General features: G+C 43.1%; 1 protein-coding gene across 1 annotated transcript in view; it reads left to right on the forward strand.

The window, feature by feature from the left end:
• The first annotated feature begins 16,715 nt into the window (after positions 1–16,715).
• The window catches only part of ZCCHC2 (zinc finger, CCHC domain containing 2), a 52,271-nt gene continuing 50,363 nt past the window's right edge, over positions 16,716–18,623 (forward strand). The window contains exons 1-2 of the mRNA XM_006892757.1: positions 16,716–16,720; positions 17,728–18,616. Of these exons, the coding sequence (XP_006892819.1) occupies positions 16,716–16,720; positions 17,728–18,616 (894 nt within the window). The remainder of the gene's footprint in view (positions 16,721–17,727; positions 18,617–18,623) is intronic.

Consider the following 18,623-nt stretch of genomic DNA (forward strand, 5'->3'; position numbering starts at 1 on the left):
CACACACACACACACACACACACACACACACACACACACACACTGCTCCCTCTGTCTCCATCCCCTTAAGCATTTTATTTTTAAAGACTCAAGTGAAAATTCTAGAATTGATAATACTGAAATTAAAAATTCACTAGGGGGTTAAATAGCAGATTTTAGTTCACACAAGAATCACTGAGCTCTTTTTATTCACAGACTTGAGATTCTGTATGTAGATAATTTTAAAGAAAACACACACACACACATACACAAACACACACACACACACACACACACCCCTCTACTAGAACCAATGAGTTCAGCAAGCATAGAGGACAAAATTGTATCACTTATAAAAAAACCTACTTACATTCTTCATTTTTCCCCCTTTTCTTGTTATGTACCATGGAGTCAGATCCCACTAGAACAGGAGGAGATTGCCCCTCCTCCTCCTTCTCCAGTGGAGCATCTTGAGGATTCAAACTGTGGGCCTTCAGGATTGGAGCACAGCTTCTTGCCACTAGGCCACCAGAGCTCCCTTCACATACATTCTTATTTCTGTATAGTTTGTTGTTGTTGTTGTCAAGTGACTTCAAGTTAACTATGACTTAAACAATGAATAACAACAACAAACAAAAATGAAGAAATTAATATATCCCCCCACCTTTTTTTTGTATGTTACCTTTACCTTCAATTAACTTAATGCATGTTTATGATGTCTTAGGGAACTCTGGTAGTCTAGGAAGTTTTGTTTCCTAACCCAAAGGTTATGCTTCTTCGGCAGTTCAAATCCACCTCGGGAAATAGATGGACAACCTCCTCTGGTATCTGGTGTCATTTACAGCCTCTGAAAACCTGCAGGAGGGTCAGCTATGAGTCACTTCTAGCTTGAAGGCAATGAGTGAGTGATGATCTAATTACTGATTTCTTATTATTTTTCTTTTTTTTTGCCCCACTTCCCCCACTCCATCCCTGGTAACCATCAAGGACTCGGGTGTTTTTTTCTGTATGTAAATCTTGGCTTATTATAATAGAGTATTTGTCCTTTTGAGACTGACTTATCATACTCAAAATTCAACACAACATCCTCCAAGCTCAGCATGTTACTCAGTTATCTTATTAATTAAATCTTATACAGCAGCACAATGCCCACTACATTAACCCATGTTGTGTTCATAGGTGGGAAACAAAGCATCTGCAAAAATGTGTCTATGTGCATATATGAAATCATGCAGATATACACATGTACACACACACACACACACACCCCTACAGTCACTGAAAATTGTACAGTGCTTCCATGACAATAGTGGCGTTATGGTTAGTTGTCTTTTCTTTATAAGACATTCCCCCAATGCCCTTATGTGACCTTTAGAGTCAGGACACAAATTGTTAAAGGCCAGTTTAACATTTTAGGTTCCTTAATTAAAATCATCTCTCATTATCTAGACTGTGAAGTGGTTGAACACACACTATGCATATGTAATAAACTCAATACCTACACTTACCTGCCGCTTCTGTAGAATACACTGCTTTTCTGACTTTAAAATAACAATACATTTGAGACATGTGACACAAACATACTTTGAATATTGTCAACATTGATGGAACATTTTAAATACATATGTTTCTTGCAAGAAAAGAAAGTCAGACTTGAGGGTGAATAAATACAAACAAAAGAAATCTACTTGAGTGTCTCAGCTATAGTCTGAAAGACAAAAACATGGCAAGAAACTAAAAACCCATTATTGTGAAATCACCTGTAGCAACCCTGTTGGGCAGGTTTAGAATTGCTTGTAGGGCTTCCAAAGCTGTGAGTAGGTCCAGAAGCAGATTGCCCATTTTTCCCCCTTGTAGCAGCTTGTGGATTTGAACTGTCAGCCTTTAGGTTGGCAGACAAATGCTTTAACACCCACACCACCAGAGTTCTGTAATATGGCAAGTCCCACTCAGTACCATCAAAGCTTTCTGGTCCACTGCCTGGACCTTTTCTGTTAGCAGCCTCATACATTATTCAGTGTGCCACCAGGACTCCTCAATATTATTTTATTTAGATAATATTTGCTTAATTTGTCTCTGTGTAGTTTCATCATGTTGTTATATACCACTGAGTCAGAACCGACCCATACTTGACCCTCCAGTGGGTTTTCAGAGGTGGTAAATCACATGGGAGTAGATTTTCCAGCTTTCTCTAATGGAGCAGCTAGTGGATTCGAACTGCATACCTTTCGCTTGGCAGCACCACTCTTTAGGCCATCAGAGCTCCCTTATTGTTGTTATGTGCCGTCGAGTCATTTGCGACTCATAGCGACACTATGTACAACAGCCCTAAACTTTGCTCTGTCCTGTGCCAATCGCACTGTCTCTGATACACCCATCCTTATTACCCCAGGCACTGAATCAATCTACCTCATAGAGGGTCTTCCCCTCCTGTGCCTGCCCTCCAGCCTCCCGAGCACGATGTCCTTCTTCAAGGACCTTTCCCTCATTACAACATGTCCAAAGTATGTCAGATGAAGCCTCAGAATCCTTGCCTCCAAGGAGCAGCCCGGTTTAACCCTCTCAAGGATGAATCTGTTTGTTTTCTTAGCAGTCCATGGTACCCTCAATACTCTTCTCCAACACCAAAGCTCAAGGTATCAATTCTCCTTCTATCCTCCCTAGTCATTGTCCAAAATGAAAAATATTTTTCTATGCCATAAATAAATTTTCTTTTATTTAATAGTTTTTTAATGAACTAAATTAATCAATCTTTCTCTTGATATAACTTCAATATTTGTTTTCTATTTTGGTCCTTTTTCTTTGTAGATTTTTTGTTTTTTCTATTTTTATTGTGATTTTAATGAAAGTTTACAGAAAAGTTGGGTTTTCATTCATTCATTCATTCATAAATATTTATTAACAGGAATTTGCTCCGCTATAAGCAGCGTTTGTTCATGTGAGCGTAGGTAAGAGGGTTGGTGAATGTTACTTTCTCTACATGAAAGGTCTATAATCAACCCTTTCAAGTTGAAAAGTAAAAGGGTTAAATTTTAGAGACATGATTTATTTTTTATTCTTTCAAATCATTTTCTCCTTCATATTTATCTTTCTGTTGAGAATGCACACAGCAAAACATATACCAATACAAGTTTCTCCCTGCACCATTCACAGACATCAGTGCCCTTCCAGTTGCCACTTGTGGAACCACCATCAACATCCTTCTCTGTGATGTTCCTCACTTATTCATAAACTCACTGCCCCCTCAGGTACTTAGCTAATCTTTCCTGCTGCTACTATCAGTTTGATCCCATTTAGATAGTTCTTAAAGGTGCATAATGTTGGTCTGTTGGGAGTTGGACTGCTAGCCAAAAGGCACCTAGCTCTCGGGCAGTGCGAATACTCAGGTGGCCTTGCACGACAGAGATGGCAATCTCTTCCTGTAGGATTTTTCAGGCTCTAAAAACCTGCTGGAGGGTCAGCTGTGAGTCACTTTTGACTCAACGGAAATGAGTTTTTCTGTGAAGCTAAAGTATTGTTTTGTGTTAAGAAGCCTGTAGGGAACAATCCGAGGAGTTTTCATTCTAAGAAATAAGAGAAGTTTTGTATTCTTCATTTTGACCAGAATATAAATGATAATAAAAATTCACGCTGTGTGAGTTGAAAGGGCAAAGAACAAGAACAGCAGACTGGCCTCATCACCATACATAGTCTAGCAGCAAGGAGCTGTACTGTAATCCTGAAAGCATGCAGTTTGAAGTCACCAGCTGCTCCGCGGGAGAAGGATGGGCAATCTCCTCCCATGCACTTAAGTGCCTCTGAAAACCCACCGGAGGGTCAGCTGTGGATCAGTTCCGACTCGATGGTACACAACTACCACCACTGTCAAGTTAACTCTGATTCTCAGCAACCCTACAGAACAGAGTAGAATTGACCCAGAGGGTTTCAGAAACTGTAATAATCATGGAACAGGAGTCCCGCTCACACAATGGTTAAAACACTTGGTTATTACATTGTATTAACAGTTCAAACTCACAAGTCACTCTGTGGGTGGGGGATGAGGCAACCTGCTTCTGTAAACATTACAGCCTTGGAAACCCTGTGGGCAGTTCTGCTCTGTTGCACAGGGTCACAGGGGTTGAGATGACCTTGACGGCACTGTGGTTCTTCTCAGGACTAGGCTGCCATGTCTTTCTTCCTTGGAACAAGCTGATGGGTTTGAACCACTGATCTTTTGGTCAACCTTTGTTTAGCAGGGGAAAGCCTAGCCATTATGTTGCCTAGACCAGGATCTAGAAATTGGTCTTCCTCTCCAGCTCAGCACTGATCTAATTCACAGGGATTGATCCCTGTAGCTAAATTTACAGAAGACCGGTAACCAGAACACTGACGGGTTTACTTACACTGCAGGATATCCCTTTCTCAGGACCAGATGGATTATTTATCTCCTTTCTCCAGGGCATCTTGTTTCCAAGCATCGAGTTACTGGGAAACTGACTTGCCAACCAAAAAGCTGTTTGATTCTGAATCAAAATCCCAGGGTGAAACTGGATAATCCTAGCACCCCCTTTTAGATAGGTAATTGCTGCCTTGCCCCATCAAACCAGTACTCTGAGTAAATAAACGTGTCCTTTTCTGCTGAAGGATCCTCTGTTCAATGTGGAATCTTTGAGCACCTGCATCTATAAGGATTGTCCAGTCCATAGTAAGCCATCAAGGCACGAAGTAGCTGACTCAGAGGATTATTGTAAGGGAGGAGAGAAAAAAACCAAATAAACCACAACAACCCCACAATATCAATGAATGACGGACATATCACGTAAAAGAAGGACTGTCTGGAATACAATATACATGCATGAAACACAATGTGTATGAATGATAAAAATATGAATAATTCTAAAATCCCCTCAAAAGAGTTCATATAAGTTCGATAAAACATGAATTTGCCAATTAAGCCAAAAAATTTGCAAAGAATGTGAGATAAATAATAAAGAAGCAAATGGAAATGATCATAGCTATATGAAAAAAATAGTCCACATAAGAAAATGAAATTATTTTTTATTGGAAAAAACCCAGCTATATAGTCTCAGAGATTTTTTAACACTTCCCCACAAGAGCATGTTATACGCTTAGTTTCAGGGTCACCAGCAACATTGGAAAGTGCTGCAGAAGCCACATTCAATGTATCCACTGCTTAGTTTCCATATTCTAGAACATACTTTCAAATATGGTGGCTTAATGTAGCTACCATAAATCTCAGCTGAAGTGAGACACCTAATAATAAAATTCACTAAAACAACTTGATTGTAACATACTCCACACAGAGAAATGGTCGCCTCACACTGAGTCCTGATTGTGTGTGGTTAGGCTCCAGTGTGTTGTTGTGCAGTCTTCTAAGGGGAGTTTTTGTTGGATGACCTTGATTGGACTTGGCCATGGCCCAGCTTTCCAACAGAACACATCAGCAAACTGATTCCTGGGATACCCTATGACTCTGCAAACTATTACAAGTTGACCCTAACCAACTTCAAGCTGTAATTTTTTGAAATGTCATTATGTTGAGGTAACAAATTCAGAAAACTACTTATCCATCCATTAAGCATTAAATCCCCTTTACAAATTTTATGACTCTATCTTAGAAAAAGTTCTAGCAGGGATTTTGTTTAATGCTTGGTCCTAATTACAAACTTGGTTAATTAAAAAAAATATATCCAAGTGTCATTAATAAATTTTATATATGTATGGTATACACACACACACACACACACACACACACACACACAGAGAGAGAGAGAACACAAGAGAGAGCGAGACAGAGAGAGTGCAAGAGCGCTTTGTGCAATATCGTATTTTTATATATGTGACCACAAAAATATTTATATATGTTCTTGTTGTGTATCAAGTCAGAACTGACCCACAGCTGACCGGTGGGTCTTCAGAGGCAGTTAATTGAGACTTATTGCACAGTGATTGCAACTTGTCATGTTCCTTTAACTACATTAGATCTATAAAAGCTTTGGCTAGCTTTTACTTCCTTAACATTGATATTTTTTGAAGATTTGGGACAATTGTCTTATATAATGTCCCACATATCAGATTTGTCTTATCTCTTCATAGTTAAATTTCATTTACATACATTTGTGGCAAGACAACTGAAAAGTATGTCTTATACTTCGAATGACAATCAAGGCAAGAGGAAGAACATACTGTTAAGGCCAAAATATCATCCCATCAATGTCGTCGTATGTGTGCTATTAAGTCAGAACCAACCCACAGCTGACTTTCCAGCAGGTTTTCAGAGGCAGTCAATCACACAGGAGACTGTCCATCTTTCTCCTGTGGAGCCGCTGGTGAGTTTGAACCGTTTGCCTTTGAGATTGCAACATAGTTTCTTATAACTAGGTCACCAGAGCTCCCTGCCCTGTCATTGTTGTTGTTTTTGTTGTTATATGTCACCAAGTCAACTCCAACTCATAGTGACCCTATGTACAACAGCTCTGAAACTTTCTCTATCCTGAGCCAATTTCAGTGTCCCTGACACACCTACTACCCCCATTAGCCCAATCACTAAGTCAATCCACCTCATCCAAGATCTTCCTCTCTTGCATTGTCCCTCTACCTTTCCAAGCATGATGTCCCTCTCCAAGGACTGGTACCTCCTTGCAACATGCCCAAACTATGTCCGTTATTGCTTTGTGCAGTATCGTATTTTTATATATGTGATCACAAAAATATTTATATATGTTCCTGTTGTATATCATCAAGTCAGAACTGACCCACAGCTGACCAGTGGATCTTCAGAGGCAGTTAATTGAGATATATTGAGCTTCAAAATTCTTGCTTCCAAGGTACAGCCTGGTTTCACCCTCTCCAGGATGTACTTGTTTGTTCCATTAGCAGTCCATGTCATAGTCAATATTCCTCTCCAGCACCACAGCTCAAAGGCACTGATGCTTCTTCTATTATCCTCAGTCATCATACCATCATTAGTAATGCTTAATTGGAACCACAGGATTAAATGCTGTTCATCAGATTCATTTATGGAAAGGTATATTTCCTGCTTTGTAAGTGAGGTAATACTTGAAGATGTGACTATTTCATCTCCCGATAATTATTTTACGCAATGGTGAAAATACCAGAGCCAAAAATGTATTTGGTGCTTTAAAATTTCTACTTTTTCATTGTTTCCTTTGAGATTTTTGTTGTGGTGGTTGTTGGTATTATGCTGTAAAAAAAGATCTTTCCTTTCCCACTTTTCCTTTGGGGATTGTGATGAACTTGAGTTTATGTTTTATGCTTATTATTTTCAATATTCTAATCCTGCACCCTTTGGCCAGCAAGCCTCCTTTCAAGGTGATTCATGCACCTTTTAGAACTCTATCATCTTTAAGCAATCCTTTGTTGATGTACTTGCTACCCCATCCTTGTAATTAGACATTTTGAGAGTTCTTTTTAGTGGAATGTTCTATCTAGAAGCCAAGACTTGAGCCTTCATTTTTACTCTTAGAAGATGAATTGTTCTGCCTTTATCACCATGTGTTGTCATATGATCTTGAGTCAGAACTGACTCTTGGGTGACCCTCCAGTGAGTGTTCAGAGGGAGTAAATCACATGGGAAGATTGCCCCATATTTCTCCTGCAGAACAGCTGGTGAATTCGAACTGTGTGCCTTTGTATTGGCAGCACAGTTCTTTACCACTAGGCCACCGGAGCTCTCCATGTTCTAAAGGGAAACTTCCTTTAGAACCCAATGTCATCATATATTCTATGTTTGAAAATAGGAGCACATGTGCAGGAATGCAGAACAAGTACAGTTACTGATTGCTTTATCAGAACGCTTTAGGTTGCAAGTAAATAAAACTAAAAACCAAACTGGCTTAAAAAATATCTTATTTATCTTCAGAACACACTTTTTTAAAGAAACATCAAAGGCAGGGTAAGTGCTAGCCCTTTTATAATTAAGGACATGACTTCCTTTATTTGCAATATTCTATCCTTCTTCTCTCTCATATTTGAAGATCACCCACACAAATAACTGGGCCACATGTTATCTTTTTCCAGTGCAGGGAAGGAGTGAAAGGTTTTCTGTCTTGGGCTATCCAAACATGGCCATAAACTCCTCCAATCCTTTTCTGAGTGTCACATTCTAAGGTGATTTTTTTTTTCTTTTCTTCCATTAAGATGTTGAGTCTATTTCCATATTCCTTTAAACTGGGTTTGGCTAAGTCATTTGCTTTGGTCAATAGATATTAACAAGCACGACTTGAGCTAAAAATCCCAAACCAAACCCATTGCTATTAAGTCCATTCCAGCTTGTGGTGATGCTAGGGGGAGAGCAGAGCTGCCTCATCGTTTCCAAGGATGTCATCTTTACAGAAGTGGACTGCCACACAGAATGGCTGGTGGATTCAAACCACCAACTGCTGGGCTGCCAGCCAAGCTCTTAGCCACTGTGCCACCAGGATTCCTTTTAACACAAGCAGGGGCTGAAAACGTCTTGTCTGTTGAGGGCTTGTCCATAATTGTGAGGTTACCATGGAATGAAACCCAGCCTAGAAGCACAACAGACCTCCCAGGAAGCTTCTTCCATCCAACCATCCCTACTGTTCCATCCCCCTAGTCAAATGTGTGAGGAAATTCTTGACTGCTCAGCACTAACAAAGATGCTGCAGAGCTATCACTGGGCCCAGCCAGGGCCAGGTGTTGGTGTATTAGGTGTTATCAAGCCTAGTATGACCCCATGAACAGTGGATCTGAACCCTGTCCTATCCTGTGCCATCCTCACACTTCCTGGCACACTAGAGCCCTCTGTGGCCATCTCCATCTTCATAGGGATTTCAGAGGCCTGTTATTTAAGAAGTGGCTGCCAAACCTGCTTCATAGGTTGTCTTAATCTGAGAGCTCTAGTAAAATCTCTCCACCATGGGTAACTCTTATGGCATTTCTCACACCAGTGGCACAGCTTTCAGAATCACAAAGCAGGATTTATAACTAAATGTTGTTTTAAACTTTTTTCAGAGGGTTTCTTTTAAAAATTCCACCCACACCCCCCTCATATTTTAAACTTGCTGGAGGGTCAGCCATGGGTTGATTCCAACTCAATGGTACATAACAACAATCTCATATTTGCATTGGTTTGCATACAATCATAGTTTCATGTGTATACATTGTGTTTTATAGTCTTTTACATTGTGTTTCATTAATGTATATTGTGCTTTATATATTCATATCCATTGTATTTTATATACTGTTAACCTATGCTTATTATTACTAAGCTTTTGTAAGTTTTTTCAGCTCCCTGTTGAATATTTCTTTTTTTTCCTTTTTTTTTCTTCTATAATTATATTTTATTAATTTTCATAAACATTTACAGAGATTTTGGGCTTCCACTCATTCATTGTTGCACTATTCTCTCTACCCTTCTCCCAGTTTGTTCTTGTCCAAATGCCACAGTGCTTGTCAAAGCCAGTTCTGATTAATCTTCTTTGTCAGTGTATCCTTTGCCATTCCCTATCACTCCTCCCTGAGAGAGACTTCACCCTGAGTCATAAGGAAAAGGGGACGGCGTATTCTCTTAGCTACTTCCTGCTGAAAAGGGACGCTGTGGGTTTCAGGGTGAAGATCTTCTCTCACTACTCTAAAGGGCCCCTTTGGCAGTAGGAAACACATAGACTATTATGGAGATTGATTTTGGAATTTAGATGCACTCTTATTGATTGTGCTTGGCTGTACATGTACATATCCTTGAAGATGTATCATGGGGGTGTTGCAACCTAGAAGACACAAATTTGACTAACAAGTTATAAGTACATGAGTCCAAAAATTATGGAAAAGTAAAAGAAAAGATTCTTTCATTGTTTTACAAACCCTCCCCCAGGTCCCCTCCACCATGTAGCCCTCGCTCTAGTCTCCTGTGATGACAGAAATACCCAGTTACATCTCTCTTTTAAACGGTTCTCTCCCTCCTCTGTTTCAGTGCAGTATACATTATTGAACCCATCTTACTCAGTCTCTCCCCAACCCCAAGGACAGTCCCATTCTACAACAGTGGCATCATGTAATATTTGTCCTTTTGTGACTGGGATATTTCACTCAGCATAATGTTCTCCAGAGTCAACCATTTTGAATAATATTGCATGAGTTCCTTGTTTTTTAATGCAGCATAGTCCTGTTGAATATTTCTAATCCTTCATCCAACTGACCACTAACATCTGCTAGTCTAGTGATTTTTACGCCTTCGCCTTTCCCCACCCCTTCTCTCTTTCTTCTTCTGAATATTTATATGCGTCTTGGTTTTACTCAGCATAATGCTCTCTAAACTTCCCCAAGTTATATAGTATTTCACTAAAATGTTGTTACTTAGAGCTACATAGGATTCCACAGTGTGGCTATACCACAACTTCCCAATCCAGTCATTTGTTCTTGGGCATTTGGGCTGTTTCCATTTTCTTCTTAGTGTCAATAACACCGCTATGAACATGTCTGTTTGTGTCTCTGTTCTAACATCCTTGGAGTATATTTCCTGGCAGTGGAATAATTAGATGATATGGAATTTCTATGTTTAACCTTTTCTTTTTTTGGCATATTTTTATTTGTTTGCATACAATCATTCATATACATTGTTTCATACAGTCTTTCATTTAAATTGTATTTTGTTCATGAATTATGTTTTTATCTTTACAATCATCTTACTAGTAACTACATTAACAAAATCACACAAGCCAGCTACTTCCCTCCTCATGACTCAGTAACACCATGTTTAGAGAGCCAATTTCTGATTTGCCCATGCCTATCAAACCAGCAGTCTGAGGGAAAAAGCATGACCTTTTTAAGCTGAAGAGTCCTATGTTCAGTTTGGAAACTCTGACTATCTGCATCCACAAGCAAAGCCCAGTCCAGAGCAAGCCATCAGGTTGCAGCAGTCAATATCCACTCACAGAATGGAGCAGCGTCTCTTCATCTGACTGAGTTCTGGTCAACTCATCCCCAGCCATCTGTGGCTAGGTCTAAATGGGCATCAGTTGCAAACTCAGGAACCCACACTTCTCTGTCTTCCAGACCAGCTGGTCTCTTCACTCACTCTTAGCCTTCACATGGGGCCAAGTCTCATATGATTTCTTAAGTAGCCAAAGTTCACAGATACATGCTTTCCTACCTTTGATAACATGAAAGAAACATAATTCTTTTCTAATCTAATGGCAAATGTTTTTATTTTCATTCAATTTGTACCGTTGACTTGTCAAGCTTCTTCACCAATGACAGTGATGTTTGCTTGACAGTGACTAGGGATGACAGAGAATTGATGCCTTAGAGCTGTGATCCTGAGTATTGAATGGACCATGGACTGCTAGAACAAAGAGGTTTGTCCCAGAGAGCATGAAACTGCGCTGCTCCTTGGAGGCAAGGATTCTGAAGCTTCATCTGACATACTTTGGACATGTTGCAAGGAGGGACCAGTCTTTGGAGAGGGATATCATGTTTGGGAGGGTGGAGGGACAGCACAAGAAAGGAAGACCCTCAATGAGATGGGTCGATTCAGTGATTGGGATAATGGGAATAGGTGTGTCGGAGACAGTGAGGTTGGCACAGGATAGAACAGGGTTTATGGTTTTTGTACATAGGGTCACTATGAGTCACAAGCTACTCCATGGCACATAACAACAGTAACAATTAAGTCTATTTAGGTACATACTTACCTCTTTTGATCAATAACATTTGCCAGGAAAGTATCTTGGGCCAACTCACAAAATCTGGACTTCTAAATTGATTGGCAAAGAGAATGGAATATTCTGAGTGATATGCTTAACAAGATTTGGCAAAGGTACCCCTGAGCACAAAGGCTTTTTGGGAGAAGCCTGTATACTTGGAACAAAATCAAACTTGTGTTACAAAGAAAAAGAGATGACAAATTTGAAGCTAGGGGATAGTCCATAGCATTCAGTCCTTCCACTATTAGGTAAATATGTCATTGGTTGAATTGCTTCAACTTTGATGGGCCATAATTCCATGGTCTGACAAGTAGGAATCAGGCAGGTATGTATTGAGTTGATCACCCCTCACTGAGAGATTAAGGTGAGATGCAAAGCTCTTACTCAGGTCATAGTCCTGAAGAGATGGAGGTATGTATGGCCTTTCGTCTTATTGGATTGAGAAACCTCAGAAGAACCAAGAATGGAGAGGCAGGCATCAGGTTTGTCCTTGGGATGAAGGTCCCTGGGCTGAGAGCCTGCTGGAACCAGGGGAAGCTTGATATGAAGACACCCACAGATCTGCCAGGAAGACAGGGCCTCCGGATGTGGCGAGATCAGATCCACTCCACACAGTTCTCCAGGGAAGACTGGGCCTGCAGCTGTTGCTAGGAGACCAGACCCTCTCCATACAGATCTGTAGGGAAGACCAGACCTGCTCCACGAAGAGAACAGCCTCCCTCAGAGTGGGCTCCCTACATTAGACATCTAGGCCCTCTATAAATGAGATGATTTCTGTTATTATTAAGTCATCTTGTGGTGTTTCTGTTACAGCAGCGCTTGATAACTAAGCCACTCTGTAACTCAAAAAAATCCATGGCTACAGCAAATTCCATTCCAGAGAATATTGCTGAGGCAATATGACATTTTAAAAATTGTTTTATCTAAAGTGCAGCAGTGAGTGAATGGAAATTCTCAGTCTCTGTAAACTTTCATTAAAATTAATAATAATAAAAAAATTTAAAAAACAAACAAAAATTTGTTTTACCTAGCAAGCCAGCTTCCCACTAGTCTGGTTTCATTGTACTTGGCTCAACAATCAACTTCCGTGGTAGGAGTGATCAAGAAAAGATAGAGAAAAATTAAAAAGACAGCATTGGGAAAACCTGCTTTCAATGATTTTCTTCGAAAGTGCTAATGAGTAAGGATGCAAGTTTACAGACTAAGGTGTGACTGTTTTCCATGGTGTTTTCAGTTGCTTCCAAAGCATCTAAAAGTTGAACAGTGAATAAGGATAACGAAAGGGCTGATGCCTTTGAACTGTGGTGCTGGTGAAGGGCAGTGAAAATCCTAGGAACTGCCAAAAGAACAAATAAATCTGTCTCGGAAGACAAGCAAGGAGAGTACTCCTGAGAGGCAAGGGTGGCGAAACCTCATCTCACACACTTTGATGTATTATCAGGAGGGGCCAGTCTTTGGAAAAAGACATCCATCTGGGCAAGGTGGAAGACCAGAGAAAGAGAGGAAGACCCTCAACCAGACGGACGGTCATAGGAGGTGTCACAGTGGGCTTGGCCACGGTGGGGACTGTGAGGACGGTACAGGACAGGAGAAGGTCCAGGTGTGTTCACAGGGTCACTGAGTTGTGGTCAACTGGATGGCACCTAACACCAGTAGCAGTCAGTAAACCTTGGGAACAATAATTCCACTTTTTTGTGTGTCCCTAGGAGACAGTCCTTGCCTTTTTGAACAGCTGAGCAAAAGGTCTCCACATAAAAAAAGTCTCATTGAACCTGGGAATTTTTAAAAGGTCTCTACCCTGTTAAAGTGTCCAACATCACATACCTTAAGTGCTAACCCCAGTGAGGAGGCTGTGTTTTCTCTGAAACAGGCTCCATTCAGATCGCTCCTTCGGGGTAATCTCTGCAGATGAGAGCGCCTCCAGGTTCCTCTGAGGGTTTCAGTGCACACGTGCGAGAACTTGGTGAGATTCATCAATCTAAATCCCTAAGAGCCCTTCTGGCAAGTGGGACCCCAACTCTCAGGAGACTGTGAATTCAGTCCAAGCCTCACTTTCCAGAATTGTGTCCATGTATCAGTGTTGGGCTTGAATTCTCAGCTATTGGTGGGAATCCTGTCAGAGAAACAATATCAATGGCTTCTTTCCAACTCAAGTCTGTCTTATAGAACATTTTCTGGAACCTTTAAAAAAAGTTTTCATCTTAATGTGCAATTAATTTTGCCTTAAAGTATTCATCAATGACTAACTTACCCATGTTGTTTGCAAGATCTTTGGTCAGTTTTGAAGCATAAGCTTTAGAGAGGTGACTATTTGCTGTAAGAAGAAATGCTACATGTCACCTAAGTAAAAATGTTTTGGAGTTACCTTATACCTCGGAAAATTTAAACGGCGAGAATGCCAGATGAGTAAACACAGATATTGAATGTATACTGGTAGCTTTCCCGGCATCCATCCTTCCCTTCCTCCTTCCTAACAGATTCTGATTTCCCTCGGGTTTATGTGGCTCTGAAGGAGCTGTCTCTATTTCTTTGACCCTAACGACCAATCAGGAGTGGCCCATGGGGCCTTGGCCACGTCAGAGGTGTTCTCAGGACCAGCCCGCCAATGATAGGAGCAGAGGGGTTTTTTCCTCCCCTTTCTGACAGGAACAAGATGCACACACTTCCAGAAGGTACTGGCAGTTGCTTTTAGTTCCTGGAGCTTTATTCATTCATTCATTTGTTTACTCAGCATTTATTAATGTTTGTTGGATGAACATAGTTGTATGAGCCAAGTCAGCTTGGCTCCACAATCAACTCTTGACACCAGTAGTCAGGAAATCAAAAGAGGAAATATATTGGGGAAGTCTGCTGTCAGGGACCTCTCCAAAGTGCTAAAGAGCAATGATGTCAGTCTAGAGATCTAGGCCACGGTCTTTGCAATTACTTGCTTTGCATGAGAGCTAGACAAAGACTAAGGATGACAGAAGAATTGGTGCCTTTTATTTGTGGTGCTGGAGAAGAATCATAACATACCGTGGACCACCAGCAGAATAAATAAGGTCTGTCTTGGAGAGAGTGAAACCAAGTTTTTCCTGGGAGGCAAGGATTCTGAAGCTCCATCTCACATACTTTGGGCATGACCAGGTGGAACTGATCCTTGGAGAAGGTCATCATGCTTGGCAGGGTGGAGGGACAGCACAGGAGAGGAAGACCCCGGATGAGATGGATTGGTATGGTACCTGAGGCAGTGCGAGTTGGTGTGTCAGAGTCAGTGAGACTGACTCGGGATAGGGCTGGGTTCAGAGCTGTTGTTCATAGGGTCACTATGAGTCACAGGCAACTCAACAGCATATGACAACAACAATATGAACAAGGTGAGAAAAAATGAAGTTAAGACATGATCATTGACATTAAGCCATACTTCTACTTAAATGCGGGAAACTGAAGATGTGTGTGGAAAAAAGGAACTAGTAAGCCCAAAGCCACAAGGCCAGGGAGGACAAATTCTTGGAGCAGATGAGGGTGTCGGCTGAGGTAGGTGGATGCGGATGCTGTCACCCCTGTCATGGAGCACGTGTTGTAAGTACACCTGGCATCTCCAAGCATCCTACTGCCTGTGCTTTTAGCAACGGTCCTAGCTAGTCCATCCTCTTCCAGGTAGAACGTTGTTGTCATCATCATGTGCTGTCAAGGCAGAACTGACTCACAGCTGGCCCTGCAGTGAGCTTTCAGAGCCGGAAATCATCATATGGGGAGAGAGCACCCGTTTTTCACAGGTGGATTCAAGCCAGATGCCGTAGGGCTGCCAGTGCAACTTCACGAGAGCTTCCTCCGAAGTAGAATAGTCTCTTCCGTTACCAGCTAGAGTCTTAGACCAAAGCACAACCTTTATCAGTTTTCTGGTGGCATGTAAGTATCTAGACAGTAAAATCAAGATTACAACCTTTCATGGTTCAAGAAGCAAGAAAGCCCGTATCTAAATGTAGTAGGGATGAGACAATATTACTTTGTTCTTAAAGTTGTCATTTATAGGACACAGCACCATGAAAGATTTGCATATTCAATTTCAATTTCAGTGACAGTGTCTGGCTCATCTGAATTGATTATACAGAAATCCATCAAATAATCGCATCTAGAGCAGGAATTCTAGAGAAACAGGCCAGGAGGGAAAGACACCTTTCTAGAGTTCCTTCTCAGAATCACCTGGAGAGTTTTCCCAGCTAGATCCCACCCCTATCTGACCCTGGGATTTTCTTCTGGACTCCTCCCTGAAAAAAAACACTGAGGTGGCCCATCACTTCTTCTGAATGTGGTTTTCTGTATGTTTGCATTTGATATTCTATTGCATCAAAGGACAAGTTGCAAACTTCCCAGGTGATGGATGACCAGAATCACCATCACTCGCATGGAGAATCTTGTGTCACTGGTTTTTCTTGGAAAAAAGTGGGCCACAGTTAGGAATAAAGGAGTTGCATTCTTGATTACACATCTGGATTCTGATGTAAAACTTATGGTATTTAGCAGAGTTTATACAAAACGGCTTCTTGTACTAAAGAAAGGAGATGACTGGGCGTTGACAGGTGAGAATCAGCTCAGGGGTAAAGCATTTGCACACTGCACAAGGTAGCCAGCTCCAGTCAAGTGACTGGCTCATGAGGGGCCTGTCACAATCCAGCAGGATCAATGGTATCGATTGCCTCAAGTATTTAACCCTAAGCTTCAGAAATGTAGGACTAGGGGATCAAACAGATGCAGAAGGTTCCAGTGCAGTGGACACTGGCTGCAGAAGTAGGTATGAGAGGCAGCAGTAACATCAGCAGTAACAAAAAATAAAAAAGGACAACTGAATATGGGAAATGCAAGGGGGAGAAGGTGCTGTTCAGGATGAGAGGTGTTAGGCAACATCACCAAATACAGTGAAAAACCTAAACGTGAAATCACCAAATCACCAAGCCCTGGAGGATGGGGGAGAGTTGCAGTTTAAATTTGACTAGGCTTTTGAATTTTTGTTAATAAAAGTTCTCAAAAAGTTTTCCTCCTCAGTGTTATATTTCCAAATTGCACCTAATGACGTAAGGACAAAGCATATTATATTGTGGAGGAGGAGAGATGGTCTCCATATTTTGCCAGTCTCTCAAAGTGGTGAAAAGAATTCTCTGTTGAAATCTGTCACTGTCTTATTGCTGAAACACATTTAGGCTTCAACTCAGCCTGCTACTGATTTACAAACTAGCTCTTGTGAGAGTTAAGGGATGTTTCATCCACTCAACAGCCCAACAGATGTTCAACTCAACATAAAGATGTTCACTTTCGGAAATCACTTTCAGAAAAGCTGCAATGTAATTCTTTTGTTTCTAACCACAAAGAGTTAACAATGTGATTCTTATGTTTCTAGCACTTTTACTACCGGTTGTAGAACTTTTTAATCCAAAACGTTAAGAATTCTCATATTCTCTCCCTCAAGCACCTTCTTTCTTAGCTTTCTAAATACCTCCTGCATTTTAATATTTGGACTATACTGCTAAAGTTGTTGCGGTGTTGGACATAACTAACAAGTTATCACAAAAGTTTAAAAAACCGTAGTGGTCCGCTATATTATCCACACTGTGTACTGACCCAAGGATTTAAAACGTTTTAGGCACCAAAACAGTATTCAGCAATGCAATGATTCCCAAAAACTGCTTTTCTTAAACTGTCCTTGGGTTATTTTCAAAGCGCGTTACAGACCCAAGGCGACCTTCAGGCCGGGGCGTCCAGCGTCTCCTCCTGCTCCAGCCGCGGTGGCCCTTGACGGGGCGGGGGGGGGGGGCACTGATAGTCCACAGGCGTCTGCAGCTCTGCTTGCCTGCGTGCGCCCTGGGCGCGGAGACCTGTTTCCCGACTGCGTCCCCAGGTCCGAGAACGAGGGGGGTCCCGGGGAGAGTTGCTGAGAAGGGTCCTGCGTAGAGCTGCGGGAAGCAGGGGAGCCAGAGCTCAAGGAGGAATCCCCCAGGTGAGCGCGGTGCTTCAAAGCCAGGATCCCGCTCCAGAGTAGATCCTGCCGGCTGCAAGGCACGTGAAATGCGTCTTCCTCCTCCAGCGTGAGCCCGGCAGCCGGCGCCCTGCTCCCTTCCCAGCGCCGCGTCCGCCGCTCACGCCCGCGCCGGTCACTCGACCGGCTGCCCTCTGCGCACCAGTGCTCTCCGGCCACCTCCGTGCCCGCCCGCCACCTCCTTTCTCGAGCCGGGCGGGGTTACCCGCTCAAGTCCGTGCCAGCTGCCCTCCGGCTGCCTTTTTACGCCGCGCCTGCCCGGGTCGCTGTCTGCGCCCTCCGGGCTCCCTCTCTTCGCCCGCCCGGGTCTCTCTCTCCACCCACCCGACTCGCTCCCCGTCTGCGCCCTCCTGGCTTCCTCTCCACACCCGCCCGGGTCTCATTCTACGCCCTCCGAGCTCCTTCTCCGCGCCGGCTGCCCTGGGTCCCTGTCTACCCACTCCGAGCTCCTTCTCCACGCCCGCCCGGGTCCCTGTCTACGCCCTCGGGGCTCCCTCTCCGCACCCTCCCGGGTCCCTGTCTACGCCGTCCGGGTTCCTTCCACACGCTGCCTGTCCGGGTCCCCGTCTACGCCCTCGGGGCTCCCTCTCCACGCCCGCCCGGAGCTCTCTCTCCACCCGGCCGACCCGCTCCCCGTCTACGCCCCGCCAAGTCCCTCTGCGCGCCCGCCCGCTCGCCTGGGCCGCTCTGCGCGCGGGAGCCGCCAGGAGGGAGGCGGCCGGGTAGCAGTTGGGCGTGGTCTCTCGGGGGGCGGGCTCGGGGGCGGGGAGGCCGACGTCACCGCCGGGTGGGCGCGCTGATTGGCTGCAGCGCAGTGCGCGGAGCCCGCAAGCGTCTCCGCCCGCCCGGCCGCTCCTCCTCTCCTGCCGCCCGTCCGCACCGGCTCGCGAGGAAACCGCTCCGGCGCCGCCGCCCGGCCCAGTGCGGACGACGAGAGGCGAGGC

Source organism: Elephantulus edwardii, unplaced genomic scaffold (genome assembly GCF_000299155.1).
Source record: "Elephantulus edwardii isolate Elephantulus edwardi_28Jun2011 unplaced genomic scaffold, EleEdw1.0 scaffold00118, whole genome shotgun sequence".
In the NCBI taxonomy this organism is placed as follows: Eukaryota; Metazoa; Chordata; class Mammalia; order Macroscelidea; family Macroscelididae; genus Elephantulus; species Elephantulus edwardii.